The sequence below is a fragment of the Larimichthys crocea genome, chromosome XII, assembly GCF_000972845.2.
Source record: "Larimichthys crocea isolate SSNF chromosome XII, L_crocea_2.0, whole genome shotgun sequence".
NCBI classification, from domain to species: domain Eukaryota; kingdom Metazoa; phylum Chordata; class Actinopteri; family Sciaenidae; genus Larimichthys; species Larimichthys crocea.
Window position 1 is genome coordinate 19,369,762 of NC_040022.1, and position 15,289 is coordinate 19,385,050.

The 15,289-nt window shown below is 41.2% G+C and overlaps 1 protein-coding gene across 1 annotated transcript; it reads left to right on the forward strand.

The window, feature by feature from the left end:
* The first annotated feature begins 1,562 nt into the window (after positions 1 to 1,562).
* On the forward strand, positions 1,563 to 8,775 carry LOC113743988 (leucine-rich repeat-containing protein 52-like). The gene is made up of 2 exons (XM_027285148.1): positions 1,563 to 2,597; positions 7,734 to 8,775. Exons 1-2 carry the CDS (start codon positions 1,949 to 1,951, stop codon positions 8,057 to 8,059), a joined length of 975 nt encoding a protein of 324 aa, XP_027140949.1. The 5' UTR covers positions 1,563 to 1,948; the 3' UTR covers positions 8,060 to 8,775.
* Positions 8,776 to 15,289: the final 6,514 nt, after the last annotated feature.

The following is a 15,289-nucleotide window of genomic DNA, read 5'->3' on the forward strand; positions in this document are numbered from 1 at the left end:
TGCTGTCAGGGCCAATCTAGTTTTGTTAATAACATAATAATTTTGCCTTTTTTTAGAAGGTCTCTTCTTTGACGCTATAACATACAATTATCTCTGTTTGTTTACCTTTAAGCTTTTAAAATCTTCTTTTTTCTACCCAGCCTGATAGTATCACATTATTCCAACTCCTCATTGAAGCGATATGATGTTTTGTGAAACCTATAAAAAGTGGAAATATTCTAGATGTCTTATGCACTATTTCAAACACATTTTCTCAGAATACAGCCTGACATATTTGGTATCTTTGGAAACTTTGGGATGTCCTCCAGAATCTAAAATAAAATCTCTCTGGGTTTGACTGAACAGCATGAGCCATGAGTGGGCTACTGCAGGCACAGATTAACATATAAATAATGTAGATGCATTTGAGTAAGTCCTAGGCATGGGTCTTGATTACCTGTCAAGCTTCGATTCAAGCATCAAATATATAAGAAGATAGTTGCATGGCAGCTGCTCACTGTGTAAAACATTAGCAAGTATTCGTCACTAGATGTCCTCATACAGTCACTGAATATGTTTGACACCAAACAGCTGTGTGGATTAGTTCAGTCCACAGTAAGACAAGTGTGAAAAAGCATTAGGTTTTTTACATGATTATCGACCTCCTGCTCTATTTCTGACAGCCAGGAATACAAACAGGAAACTTGACTTTGTGGATGAGTGTCTGAGACAAAAAGGGGTGGTCAGTTTGCAGCAGGCTGTTGACTGGGGTGGTTCCTTTCACGGACTGTCAACAGCACATCTGTCCTCCTCCTCCTCCATCATGCTGAGTCTGATTCAGCACTTCAACACCTACACAGAGAGCCAAGAATAGATTCAGGAGGACTCGTACTGAGACTGGAGAGAGGAGAAAAACAACTGCTGCCAGAGACCACCTTGTCCCATCTCATCTTGTCCCATCATCTGCTGACTGTGCACTCTTTGAATTATGGGGTTATGTACTTATGTATTACTTTATTGCACATATAGGTCTGTGCGTGTAGATGAGGCTGATAATGGATCCCCCTCTCAACATGTTGTTATCATTGTCCCACTCTCTTGTTACCAAAGCCTAAAAACCTGTGTGATCTGATCATGTACGGTACAATATGCTTCCTAGGTGTCAGGTGCACCTGCTTTTTGTTCCACCTCCATACACACACACCTGAGGCAGGCTGATATATAGTATCCAGCACACACACATGGCCACAAACAGATATTTACATACTACAACTTTTTATATAGATGCAGCTTCCACAAATACACACACACGCACACACACACACATGGTGAGTCATGTGTAGATGGTGATCACTGTGCCTGCAGCTGGACAGCTCATATTTAGGTTCCACAACAATGCATGGATTACACTTTGCTGGCCTCCACATGCCATTTTTAAAATGTTATTTCCATTACCTCCTCTGGCCAAAGCCCCCCCCTCCAGCTCACTCCAAAGCGTGAAATCACGCCACAACGCACCCCCACCCCCACCCCCCACCTCCACCCGTCGCGCAGTTCAGTGCGCCCCTCTCTTTTGGATTCAGTTTCGGAAAGCGAGACGATGGCAAACATGTTCTGGAACAACTGACCGTGATCATTGCAAAGCCGTGCACAATTAAAGGACGTTGTGAGCGTTTACAACGTGTGAATAGATATGTTCTGACGGAGGAAACCCGATGAATCAGTGGAATCTGAAACAGCATGAAGGCATCTGGTCGTCAGGTTCCAGATAGTGGATGCGCGCCGGATCCAGAACCAACGACAGGATGAACTGAGACATTACGCGCAAGAGGTTGCCACGGGCAAGTGTTAGGTCTGACCTCTGTGGGTATAATTTCTGGGGCAAACAACCAGGAGAGGATGTATCAATGAAGAATGTGACTGCATCTGACTCTCTCCAAACGGGGTGGATGAAGCCCTTGGCGGTGTCATGCGTCTTGCCCCGCAGCCAAGTGCGCAACCCTTGCGGCTCATAGTTCTGCTACTCCTCACCTCTGGGGTGAACACATCCCCGGTGCTCTCCACGGGTTGTCCGGACAGGTGTGTGTGTGATGACCAGTTGGTGGTTCAATGCGCTGGGCAGCACCTGACCTCCTTCCCGGTCAACTTGCCGCTGGCCACTCGGCAGCTCATCATCTCCAACAACCGCATCGTGGAGCTGCCGCCGCTTGCGCTCAACTACCTCTCTGATCTTGTGTATCTGGACTGCAGCAACAACTCACTGACTGAGATATCTGAGTCCACGTTTGGGAATCTACGGAAGCTAGCCTACCTGGACCTCTCCTTCAACACCTTGAGCCGGATCGAGGACAGGACGTTTGGCCCCTTGGCGAGCCTGGTGATGCTAAGAATGACGGACAACCCGGGGCTCTCGGAGATTCACCAGGACGCTTTTGCTGAAAACGCGGCTCTTCAGGTGCTGGATGTGAGCCGGAACAACCTGACAGTCCTAAACATCACCACCCTGATCGCGTTGCCTGCCCTGCGCTCTATGGGGCTCAGCGGGAACCCATGGAGCTGCGAGTGCGACAACGAGGATCTGTGCCTGTGGGTCCACCTGGAGGGCTTCAAGTTTCAAGGTTTTATTAGTCAACTATTTTATTTTATTCTAATATCATATAAGGTGACATAATCACAACACTGACCTTTACTGTTGCTTTGCCCTAAATATCAAATGAATAGATCCCAGAGAGCCAATCACGAAGAAGAACTGCTGCTCCAGTTATTAATTATTAGATAATACTCGGTTATGTAAACTGTTGGTATTGTTTGTTGCTTGTGGCTGCCCTCAATAAACAGCCAATGTACATATGAAAACTTTTATGGAGCACAGCAAATTCAGACAAGATCTAACTAATGGTGTTATGAATAGTTGATGAATGATGCATTCATTATTCATTTTATTGTAATTAAATAATACAAATAAATTGAAATAAGATAAGAGATAAAATAAGCACAGCAGCTCGTAGGATTGATAAGAAAATACTCATGAAGTCATGCTGGTGTTGAAGAGTTTGACAGCTGTTTGAATGAAGGACCTGTGGTAGAGCTCCTTGTTACATGGAGTATCAGTCTGTTGCTGAAGGAGCTGTTTAAGGTCCCCACAGTCTCATGCAGGAGGTGAGAGGATTTGTTCAGGATGGAAATCAGCTTTGCTAACTAAATATTAAAGATCTTAAAGATATATTTTAACACAGGGGACCTCTTCAAGACAGGATCCTAAGATAACAAATTAAAGCAGGACCCATATTAAGCGCCTCATCCTGTCTGTTGATATTGTGTATTCGCAAATACATTATTAAAAACAAAACAGGTTTGGGCATTCGGGCCCTTGGCACTCAGAGGTTTCAGGTCAGCTCTTTCTCCAGCATGATCAAAAATATCAGCAAGAGTGATTTTTCCCAGTATGGCAACCTTAAATTGTTGTTATTAAAGTTTTTTAAATGATTTATAAAACATTTTGAAATATTTATTAGCCATTTAATAAAGAAAATTGTAAACAAAATATATATATATATATTATAATTATATTATATCTTATAGAGAGTATGAGAGAGACAGAGAGAGAGAGAAACGAGTTAAAAAACTAACTTAAAAGTCCCCCTCAGACCCTGCAGGAATGACTCCCTGCCAACAGTCTTTTCAAGCACACGCAGAGTCCTCACTGCAGGATTTCCCTCCCGTCTGCGCCTCTGAGCACACACAACAGATAATATCACGCTATCTCTTACAGTTCTGTCACATTAGCTGTGGTAGACACAGTGTGCCTTGCAAAATATGTTGTTCCACGTGAACTATATAGACGCACGTTTGGCAAAGTCTGCAAAGTTCAGCCCTTTTCTCAGCTTTCATCAGGAGGAGACCCAGGTGACAGCAGCGGAGCGTGACAGCAGCATTCAGGCTATCAAATAACAAAGAGGGTGAAAGAAGATCGGAGGCAGGGAGCCATTTCATTTTTCTCCTCGCAACTGTGTTTCATTAGTTCAGCTCCATGTTCTGCAGTTTGAGGGAAAAACAAGACAGTGTTTTCATCTTGAAACGACTAATCAATTTCTATTTTATCCAGCTACTGGAATGCTGCTGATTGAATTAATGGATCATAGTTGCACCGTCAAATATCGATCCCCTTCTTGTTTTAATACCGTCGAGCTGATGGATGTTCCTGATGTTCCATCATCTTTCTTCCTTTGACTGATTACGCTTGTGCTTTGGTGTGGATGTGTCACTATGCAAAAGGGCAGCTGCTATTTATAATGTGTCTTCCTGAGCAAGAAGCCTGTCATAATTTTAACACCATAGCTATAACACGCCCGCCACGCTTACTGAAAAAGGCATCCCCTGCTTTCTCTCACCCACACACACACACACACACACTATAGTTCAACATGGTCCCTGTGCAGCTTAGGCTGGATCCAAATGAGTCCTGCAAGAGCTGTCCTATTTTCCAGCTTCTCGTTGCCTTTTGTCTGGCTTAATTTGGAATGGAGCCTCTTTCTGTAACAGCTGTCAGCAAGGGAGAAGGCGGACACATAGAAACACACATATTCTCCTCTGATATGCATACACACAGACTGTCCATCTCTTTCAAACAGCCAATTCTCTCTTCAACTGAGTGCCTGTGTGTCTACTAGCATGTGGAAAATCATCCACAGATGTACAGATTCTTTGATTTAGACACACAAACTCAGATAAAGCACACTTTTATTGCTTGAGGGGGGATAACATTTATTAGACGACTATGTTTCAGCCTGTCTCCGAAGCCTTGTTATCTCTCCTTTCACCTAGTTCATGCAACGCGGCTCGCTTGTCTCCTCGGTTTAGGAAATGCATCAATACCGAGTGAGTGAGCGAGAGAGATGGAGGGAAGGAACCAACAGATTCTCCTCTGTCTCGTCTTCCTGGCTAGATTAGCACTCTCCCAGCTGTTATATAAGGAGAGTGTCTAGAAATAGAGCAGTGTGGGGATAGGGGAAGGAGGGAGGGAAAGCCCTCTTCTTTGATGCCAGTCCCTTTGGGTAGAGCGAGGAGGGGGGCTGAGGGTTGAAGCCAGAAGGGTTTCCTTCTTAGCTGTCAGGCATACACAGACATAAACATGTGCACGCACACACACCAGCAGAGTCTGCGAGGACAGAGATAGAAGATGGAAAAGTTAAGTCTCGTGTAGGGGGTTTGTGCATGTGTTAAGAGGCAGCGTGCATGTGTGTGTGTGCCTGCGTGGATGTGCATGTTTGTTGAGTCGAATAGCATATTGTGTGCACGGTGCACAGCAGCAGCCTTTGAGAGGATCAGAGTATGCTTTGAATCCTCGGTGGTAGACAGAGCTTAGAGAAGCTGACTGTCCTCGCGTTCTTCAGCTGCACGTTCGTTTTCAGGTCTGCGAGCCACAGAAGAGCTTCTGTGAGGACAAGAGATTTATGCAGTGCGAATACAATATTAGGAAAGTGTACATTTTAGTCGTGCTATGAAATCAACTCGTCGAGTTATTTGATCGAAAGGGTAGCTACAGTATGATCCCTCTTACCCTCTGTCAAATCACACCTCCCACCAACCTGAGTCAGTTGTAACACCAGCACTTCATGTTGCTACCGAGAGTGCGTGAAAAATAGTTGGCAAGCCAGCAGGGAAGTTGAAATAGTTAGCTATGGATAAACATTTGAAATATTTATGTATTAACTAATGACAAATTGCAGTTCCTCGAACATCCACTTGAGGCTGGCTACAGAAAGAGTCATTCTCCATAAGCACCCATATTAAAATGTCCAACTTCACAGCAGAAATAAACATGTTTACAGCCTATATACTATACAGAGTCTGATTTTGTTCAAACTCACCCATTCAAATTATATTAGGGCTTAAAGTTGTGCATAATTAAGAGCATGGATGCTTTGATTGACAGGTAGGTGCCATTACAGATGCCTTGTTTAAGCGTCCAGGCGTCATACATTCGCCTTCGCTCCGTTGATCATCCTACATCTTTGCCAACATGCCGTCGGCCAGAGCTGAAATGATTAATTAACTTACTGTAGCTGAAACTAATGGGCCAACAGCTAAAACGATACAGAAATGATTAGCTAATAGCCGATAAACAGTCCCACTTTCCGGTGCAAAATTTTTAAACTTGACCGAACCAAAACATTGACAATAAAATAACAATACACATTTTCTGTCATGATATCCACATTGAATTGAAATGAACACATTTGGAACCAGGAGATACAGTAGTCATAAATGGGCTACTCAAGTTCATCAGAGGAAAATGTGCTGGAAGCACTAATTTAAAGGATGTTTTTTTTTTTTTTTTGTGGGATGACAGTGTCAGTGCCTCTGCAGTCATTACAGAAAACAGAAAACTGTGCAGAAACTTCTAGGACTTTTGATCTCTCCCAGTGGGAATTCCACCGAGCACAAAAGCTTTGAAAAAACAGGAGGCAATTAAATTAAACAGTGGCCGTATGGAGACGGAAACACTGTTTTGTGCTGCGATTCTGCTCACAGTAACAAAACACTCTATTCACTATTTTCTGAAAAATGCTCTTAACAGGCATCATGCAGCGTATTAAAATTGTTGCCACCTACTGCAGCTTTCGGAGAGAGAAGAAACTCAACATTTTCATTTGTGGATTTCAGGCGGTCTTAGTCATAGTCATATCCAGTGCCTGATGATGAGAAACCCTATTATCTGTGGTTTTCAGGCAGACACAAAGGCTCAAGTCACCCTTTAATCCTGTAGAGGAGAAAAGAGTTTGAATAATTCATCCATGATGTTTTTATTTTTTATTTTTTATAATTCAATGCTGCATCAACTCAAGACTGTGTCTGCAAGAAGCTCCTGAAGCTTTGCCGTTTTCTGATAAAGAAGGCAACATTGTTATGCTGATGCAGTCACTACATTTTACTCTTTGAGCTGTGTGAGCCTGAATATGTTATGCATATCTTCAGCTCAGTGTGCTGCCATTTACAAATGTTGTGTGAAATATCACTATGCCTGAATTATTTAACAGGCAGCTCTGTTTAATATCATGTGCAATATTTTCCTTGCAGGGGTACTTTGAACATCAAAGGATCGTCTAAATCACAAGATAATTACATGTCAAGGCTGACTTTATGTTTGCTGTATTTAAGTAAAGTTACTTATTATATTTGCAAAGAAAATCAGCAGTTAAATACAATTCAAAGGCCTTGAGTGACAGGATATCTAAACATATTATTTTATTTTAATCATTTCACATGAAAGATTTCTGTATTTGTGTTTTGGTTTTCTGGTCGGAACTGGGCGTGGTCTCGTTACTACAATGTGATAATATGTCATAATGTGTAATATATGACATTGGGTGGTGGGTTATGTTTTCATCAGCATCAATCAAACACCTGCTGAAGCAGATTGCCTGAGTGTTAAACACAAATTAAACAAAGAAATGTACATACAGACATGTATCTTTATTATCTGTATTATAATATTATTAAATGTATGATAGTCCTGGGTTGACATCATGAAGAAATATAAACCCCCCACATTACTGTAAGTCCAAAGCAAGATGACTCAACAGTCTGAATAATGCTGCTCCAGGACCTGTTTATCTAACCAGCCTTGAATTTTGATATATGAGAAAAGACACTTCAGTGTTACAATGTTTACATGGTATTTCCTAACAAATCATGTATTGTATTACATTGTCCTTTGATTAATCCTTAATTATTCCTTCTTGTTGTGACAGATGAGGGACAGACGGTGTGCGGTTCACCTGCTGATATGCAAGGCCGTCGTCTCGGCGAGGTTGGCATCCAGCTACGGACGTTATGTCACCAGACTCTGGGCTCGTGGGACTACCTTTTCTTTGTTGTCATCGGCTTTGTCATCTTTGCTGCTGGCACGGTGTCGGCCTGGGTGATGGGCGTCATTATGGTGCTTTATGAGCGCTACATCAAGAAGAAAGACAGACAGGTGGACGTGGACGAGGATGAAACCAGTGAGACAGGTCGTACCTCGCGGGCCAGGAGTGACCATGGCAACGGAAACTTGAAAACGTCACATACTGTTTAAAAGATTCAATCCCTCTCTGCCCATCACGGATTCCACAGTGCCTCCTGTCACTTTCCAGACTGTCTGTGAAGTGTGAATGAGTCAGTTTGACAGGCTCAGCTCAGAAAGAGAAAAGACGGGATTCTCCTCAAAGATGAGGAATTTCATTCTTCTCATTTGTAGTGTGCTTTCAGGTGATGTAACTTTGCACTCTGGCTGCCATTGTGGAGGTTTCCCGCCCTTGGGTTTTACTGACCATGTATGCAAATGTATGACTTTGCTATATGGTTTATAACTTGTGTAATATTTGGCTGGGATCAGGTCACACAGGGCCTACTGTTTGTTACCTTGTAAGCAGTTTGATAGTCTGATTATAACAGAATGTTTTAGCTGGTAATCAGCATGATATGAGAACAAGAATTTTTTTGGCGTGTGTGCCAGTATCAAAGGTCACATTTACCTTTAAAATAGTTTGAGAACCCTCTTATATCTCTCCAATTAAAATGACGTTACAGCCAGAGACAGCATAAAAACCAGAAACCAAAAGTAGCAAAAATCTACCCAGCAGCGCCTCTAAAGTTTATTAATTTAAAGGTCCAGTCTGCAAGATTTAGGGAGCTCAATTTAGAGGATGCGGGAGAAGTGGAATATAATATGCGTAAGTATGTTTTAATTAGTGTATAATCACCTGAAAATAAGAATTGTTATGTTTTTCTTACTTTAGATTGAGCCTTTTATATCTACAGATGCTCCAGGTCCTCTTTCACAGAGTCCACCATATTGAACCACCATGTTTCTACAGTAACCCGGAACAGACAAACCAAAAACTGTCTATGTATATAGACACCGTAGTGTCTCCTTTATGCTAGGAAGGAGAGGGTAAAATGATCTGCCACTAAATCCTACATACAGGCCCTTTAAATAGAGAGTGAATCTTCTCATTCAACTCTTGGCGAGAAAGCAAATAATAGTGTTTCACAGAAACGTCAAATTGTTCCTTTAACCACGATCCAAGGAGCAGCAGTACTCACAAAGTCCAGCTCAGACCACCAACCAGTTATAGATGGTATAAACTGCTTGTTTTTCAGAAGATTTTACCAGTGCGAAAAGAAATAAAATTGACTTTACCTTCACATTTTGCATAATGTTTTTTTTTTTTGACACACATATGAACATTAGTTACTATATGCAATAGAAACCATGATGTCTTTTCCTAAAATAAAAGCTGCAGAGATAAGACCAAAGTCAAAAGACCTAAAAACAAACGCTGTTTCTCAGTAAACCAAGATATTTAAGGATACTGGGAAACATCAGTGTGTACAATTTGTTTGTACATATACATATATAATGTTACAAAGTGAACAGATAAACCTGCTATTAATATGACAATCTGTTCTAAGACCTTACTTAAATAGCATTGTTTGCACACAAACACAAAATCCCCAGTGGACCTCCATGATGGCAACAAGCATAGTATGATAATACCTGTGACTCAGCTTCACAGCCTCTATGTGATATATAAAGTGGTGTGGTCATTCTATTCATAGGTATGAAAGGAGAGGGTTAAATACATTTATATAAAGTATTTATGTCTGTGTATTATGTAGCTATACGTGTGACTGAGCTTTTGCAGATGTGAGCGTGATGATCTTTGGTGTGTGGTTTTGTACTAACGCTTCACTTCCCTCATCTAATACTCCAGAAACAAACTGCAGTCGAGGTTTTTGTGTTGAAGATCTATTTGTGAAGTTTAGAGCCGTCATGCGCCAACTGCTGAGGTCTATTTTGGCAGCGGGCCCTGCTGGATGGCGAGTAAACCGGAGAGGGAGATAATTGATTTCTACTTCATCCTCTCTTTGTTGGGTAACTGATTTGAGTGCAGTGTCCAATCTGTTTCTGCATGCACTGTCGATGCACCAAAAAGCCTTATGAGGTGTGTCAAGCTTTGACAATGATTGACCAATTCAATTAAAAACTAAAAAAGGAAACAGGATTTACTGCAAAAGACAAAAGATTACAAAATAAATGATGACCCATGCTTCTAATTTCTTAGTGAGTGAATGTTTTTATGAGTTTTATTTACTCTTTGAAGCGAGTGAATTTATAATGAATTTACTCCAACCCTGGTGTTTAATGAATCTCCAGTCTTACAGCAATAAGACAGTTGATGCTGTCAGGAAAAACAATCATTTCAGCCCACAATAGTAAATATCAGCACGGGCTTTGTGTGAGGTTTTACCTCCAGTTTGTAATATCCCACATACCATACATTGCATAAGTGGCTGTAATACTCCATTGACCTTGGCATTGACTGTTATGAACTTAGGAAGCAGCAGTAAGTTGGATCATTAGGCTAAAGGTAGCCATTTTCTAAAATGCCGTCCTCTGTGTGTGTACTGTATGTGTACAATCAGAATTATTTACTGGATTCAAGAACTAGACTGAAGTTCGAGTCAGAGCATCCTCTTACAGAGTTTGGACCAGCTGTTTATTCCCCTTCACCTTATGTTGTGCAGATTTTACTTTATTATGAAATGTGTTTGGATTTCAAACATTTAGATGTATGCATATCCATATTACTGTAATAAGAGTAATATTTTGCAGCTGCGCCATTTTGCAGCATGTCACAGAAGACATTTTGAAATAACACAGCAGGAAAAATACATAGATAATAAACATGATGACGGCTGAATACCGTTTAGCTTCTTCAGTTTCAGAGTTCTGGTTTTTGTGCATGCTGGCTCACCGTCACATTGTCATAGTTTACTGGGACAGTTGAATAAACAGAGCCATTATTAAAGTTATTAGCAACTGTTTTTTTCTACAATGACAAGCCAAAATGTCTGCATAAAAAACACATATTTATGTAAAATGAACTCCTGGACTATCCTCCCGTTGACTAACTACCAGGCTGTGAGAAGTAAGGAAGATTCAACTAAACGTAATCATGAAAAATTGGACTATTACCATGTAGAAGCAAAGATGAATCTACGCTCCTTACAATCTGTTATAATACTACAGAGGAACCATTCTTCACACATTTACTGGCACTCGCATGTGCACATTGTTGGGATTTGTCCAAAATGAACTACAAATACAAAGTTATTATTTTAACTTTAAGTATAATAACATTATACAGTATAAATATGTTGGTTATGGATGGTTGGTTGATGAATGCAAGGTTTATTTTCTGCTTTTGAAACACATTCATATTCCTCTTGTATAGCTTGTAGATCTTTTTCAGACGGTTTGATCACAGCATAAATAGTTCCATTTAAGAAGATAAATGATGGCTGCATTCCACTTAGGCGTTTAGGTGTCAGGACTTTGGTCTCATATCATATCATTATTGTATTAATTACACATTTTCCATGTGTTTCCGGATATGAAAAGTCAAAATGTTTGCTCTGAAAAATGTCTTTCCTGGAAGCAAGTATAATATTTTTTGACAACTGATATATAATAAGACACTCAGGAATGAAACTTGTGTGTATGTCTGTGTGTTTGCTTGCTCCCCTCGTTACATAAGGGAGTGATTTTGACTCATGGCAGTATGCATAACTATGCATGTACCAATCTGAATATAGTTACAGGCATGACATACATAACTGGAGGCAGACAGTGACCCATGTACCTGTAAGTTGCCTCCTAAAGCAGAATGTTGACCATGCTCTGCCAACCATTGGCTATTGCTGGTTGCCCTTGTGGCTTCGGCTGTAATATTTGCATTGGTTCCTTCAGGATATACAACATGTATCGCATAATGTGCATGTCTATTGCGGTCTGTGTAGCAAACTCTCATCTCTACATACGGTACATGGATACATATGAGGTAGTCTCAACTGTGAGGGTGTATTACATTCTGATGATTAGGCCATGTGACGCCACAGGCAAGGGTGAGGGTGCAGCCTGGAAATAGGAGAGCTGTTGCCCTAATTCATGTCAGCACAGTAACAGATGGAATGACAAGGAATCCTCTCTCTTTCTTAATAAACACGTACACATGTGCAGCACACAAGTCAAACCTTTGGCTCTGAAAACTCTCAGTATTGACAGTTTTTGCTCCACATGGGCATTTTGAGGAACTTTATAGAAGCCAAATATGCTGATCCCCAATAAGTGGATGAGCTGAAATTCAATATTGTGCACTTTTTACATGCCCACGCTGCAAACTCAGACCATATTTAGAGGCACATGTATGCATGTGCTCCGACACACTGAGACGAAAAGCATCAGCTCTGCCTCCATAATTGACTCCAACACGAATCACCTCTGAGTACAATGTGGTGTGTAAAAGCTTAGAAGAAGTGCTCTGCTCTCACCAACGCTACATTACCGACACTAACCAGAAATCCAGCATCGTCCTACATCATCAAAACCACAAATATCTGACATTTAAAAGAGTCAGACATTTCGGGAAAGGTGCTTATTAGGTTTCTTGAAACTGAGATGAGAAGATCAACACCGCTGCCAGTTGCCAATTAGCCTAGCTTAGCATAAAGACTGGAAACGGGGGAAGAGAGCTAGCCTGGCTCTACCAGCTCCTTTGAAAGCTCTCTGATTAACACATTTTTATCTTGTGGTTGTGTATGTGCCAGACTTATGCATCTGTATTCCATCAAATCTTTGCATATTGAAGCATATTTCCCAAAATGTTAAACTATTGCTCTAAGTCATAAATAGTTGGGGATATTGTTGTGCTTAAGAATGAATAGGACCCAGCTGGCTATGGTCACATGGTCACAGCTGTGACTGTGAGCCATTTCGGTGAATAGACAAGGAAATGCACGCAGCTATTGGATGCAGCAGCTCCTGCAGGTTTGTTTCCTGCCTGCGGTTATTTAACTCATGTCTTTCTTCGCACCAAAACCGGCCACTGTAAAACGCCCACAGACGGGAGATGTGACATCAAGTAAGAGCGGGTCTAACCGAACCGTAATGGCCCCCTGACACATCTACTTACAAACATGGTCACTCAGACACAAACACACAGAAAAAAGGAAGAAAATCCTTTAGTCACGGAGCAGTGGGATGACTTACACCAAACTTTCAAATGAGGGATGTATTTACAGAGATTGGTCCATGGAAACTGTGTGCCTGTTTCAGTTATTTCAACAACATTTCATCATTAATCACTACCACATACGGATGACAGCACCAAATTACTGTCAGCTAAATACAACCACCCATGCTGCTGCGCTGAACTGCATCATAACATGCTCTGGAGCTGGAACGTTAAATTAACTGCTGCAACATATATTAAGTTAAATATATTTATTCTGCTTACCACTGTAAACATACAGTGCAGTGAGTGTTATTTGCTAATTATCTGTTGCTTTAATTATTTGTCAGTTCATATTTTGACCACACCGAAGCTCAGAAAGACAGACAGGAAAGAATGCCTGGTTTTCACCACAGGCCATAAATGACTTTTCCAGACTTTTCTCCAGTTTCTCTTCCATCACTTTCTCCATCATTTTCACATCACATCACATTCATTTCAACTTGTTGGAATTTATTGTGTTTGGCTCTCTGTTACATACTGTGTGTTTTTGATCGGACTTGATATTGACAAGCTCTACTCTAGCCCTCTGCACAAGTGGCTATTGATTGATGAGAGGTGAAGAGTAAACCCCTGCCTCCACTTGGCAGAGAGGAGGAGGAGGATTGTCTAAATGCTGTTACATATCTGCACACAGGCTCAAGGGCCTGCCAACTCTGTATCCTTCCCCAGCAATAAAAGGTCATTTGAGAGGAGATGGTGTGTCCTTTTGTGCGTCACAGTTCTGCCTGGAGAAGAGTTTTTTTTTGCTGTGTCTTGTTGTTCGACCTCTCTTCCTGCTCTTTGAATGTACCTTTTGCCCTCTTTTGTTCCTTAGGTATTTTGAATGGTGTCTAATCCAAGTCAAAAACCTATATCGCTCTGGGGGTTTGCACTGGGTCCTTATGTGTGTTTGTACATAGCTGTACAAACACACATAAGGACTGGAAACACTAGTTAGTACATGCAGCTGGAGATGTGTTGCATTGTATATTATTGTATTCTGGGTTCCCAGGCCGGCTCACAATTATGTTAATCCCAATGGAGCTGGCTGCAAAAGTGAGATAATGAAACTAACTCACACTAAGCTCAAACTGAAAAGCAGCACAATGATATTTCAAACTGAGACAAGGAATCTGCAGATTAGTCTGTGGTATTTTTGCACAAAGAATCACAGAGCATGAAAGGATCTTTCCTTTGACTAACTCTATCTCCAGCACGTCTCTCTTTAAAAGACTCTCCATGCTTTATTTATCTTGTCTACAGATATTTTGGGTTGTGAATCCTATTTTTGCACCTGTTAATTTCACTACAAACATTTCTAGGTTCATATTTCTGTCTCTCTGTTCTCTTGACGGAATAGTTTTCGATGCCACACAATGTCTATAACGGTAAATAAGAAGCTACAGCCAACAGATTGGTGAGCATAAAGACTGAAAATCACCCAAGACTGAAAATCACCCAAGAGTAAAATACTCTTGGGTGATTGGGTGTCTACCAGCACTTCTGAAGCTCACTAAATCACACATTATATCTTATTTGTTTAATCCAAAGAAAAACCTAAGTGTAAAATAAAAACTATTCACTCTTTTTCAAGGGTTACGTGCCGGACTATTTCTTGGCTGGGAGCAGTTTTTCTGGAGTGAATTACCTTTGGTTTTTGTATGATTAATGAGCTTTAGAGGTGCAAGTAACTGGATTTTCCAACCGTTGGATGGAGACACACTAGCTGACACCTCCAACCTGCTGCTGGCTCCAGCTACAAACGTACAGAAAAAGGATATGTCTTTAGTTTTAGTCCGCACAAAAGCATAAACCTACAGTTTCTGTTGGGGTTTTTTTTCAGCGAGTTGTGTACCAGACTATTTTTTGGCTGGAAACAGTTGCTAGCGACTGGCGGAGACCCTAGGAAGTCACTGCTCCTGGCCTGAGACATAGTCCAGCTCATACCCTCTCAAATGGTGGTTTTAACACTTCGTTTTCTGTAAACAGGCTTAACATGTTAATGAGTGAGCTTCAGAGGTTCTTTTAGGGGGATTTTGTTACCTGTCAATAGAGTCAGGCTAGCTGATCCCCTCCCATTGCCAGTCTTTATGTAACTAACTAACTAATAACAGGCTGTAACTTGACATTTACACGCATGTGCTATGAATCTTCTATGCTGACTCTTGGCAAGAAAGTGAATAAGCGTATTTCCCAATACACTTAAC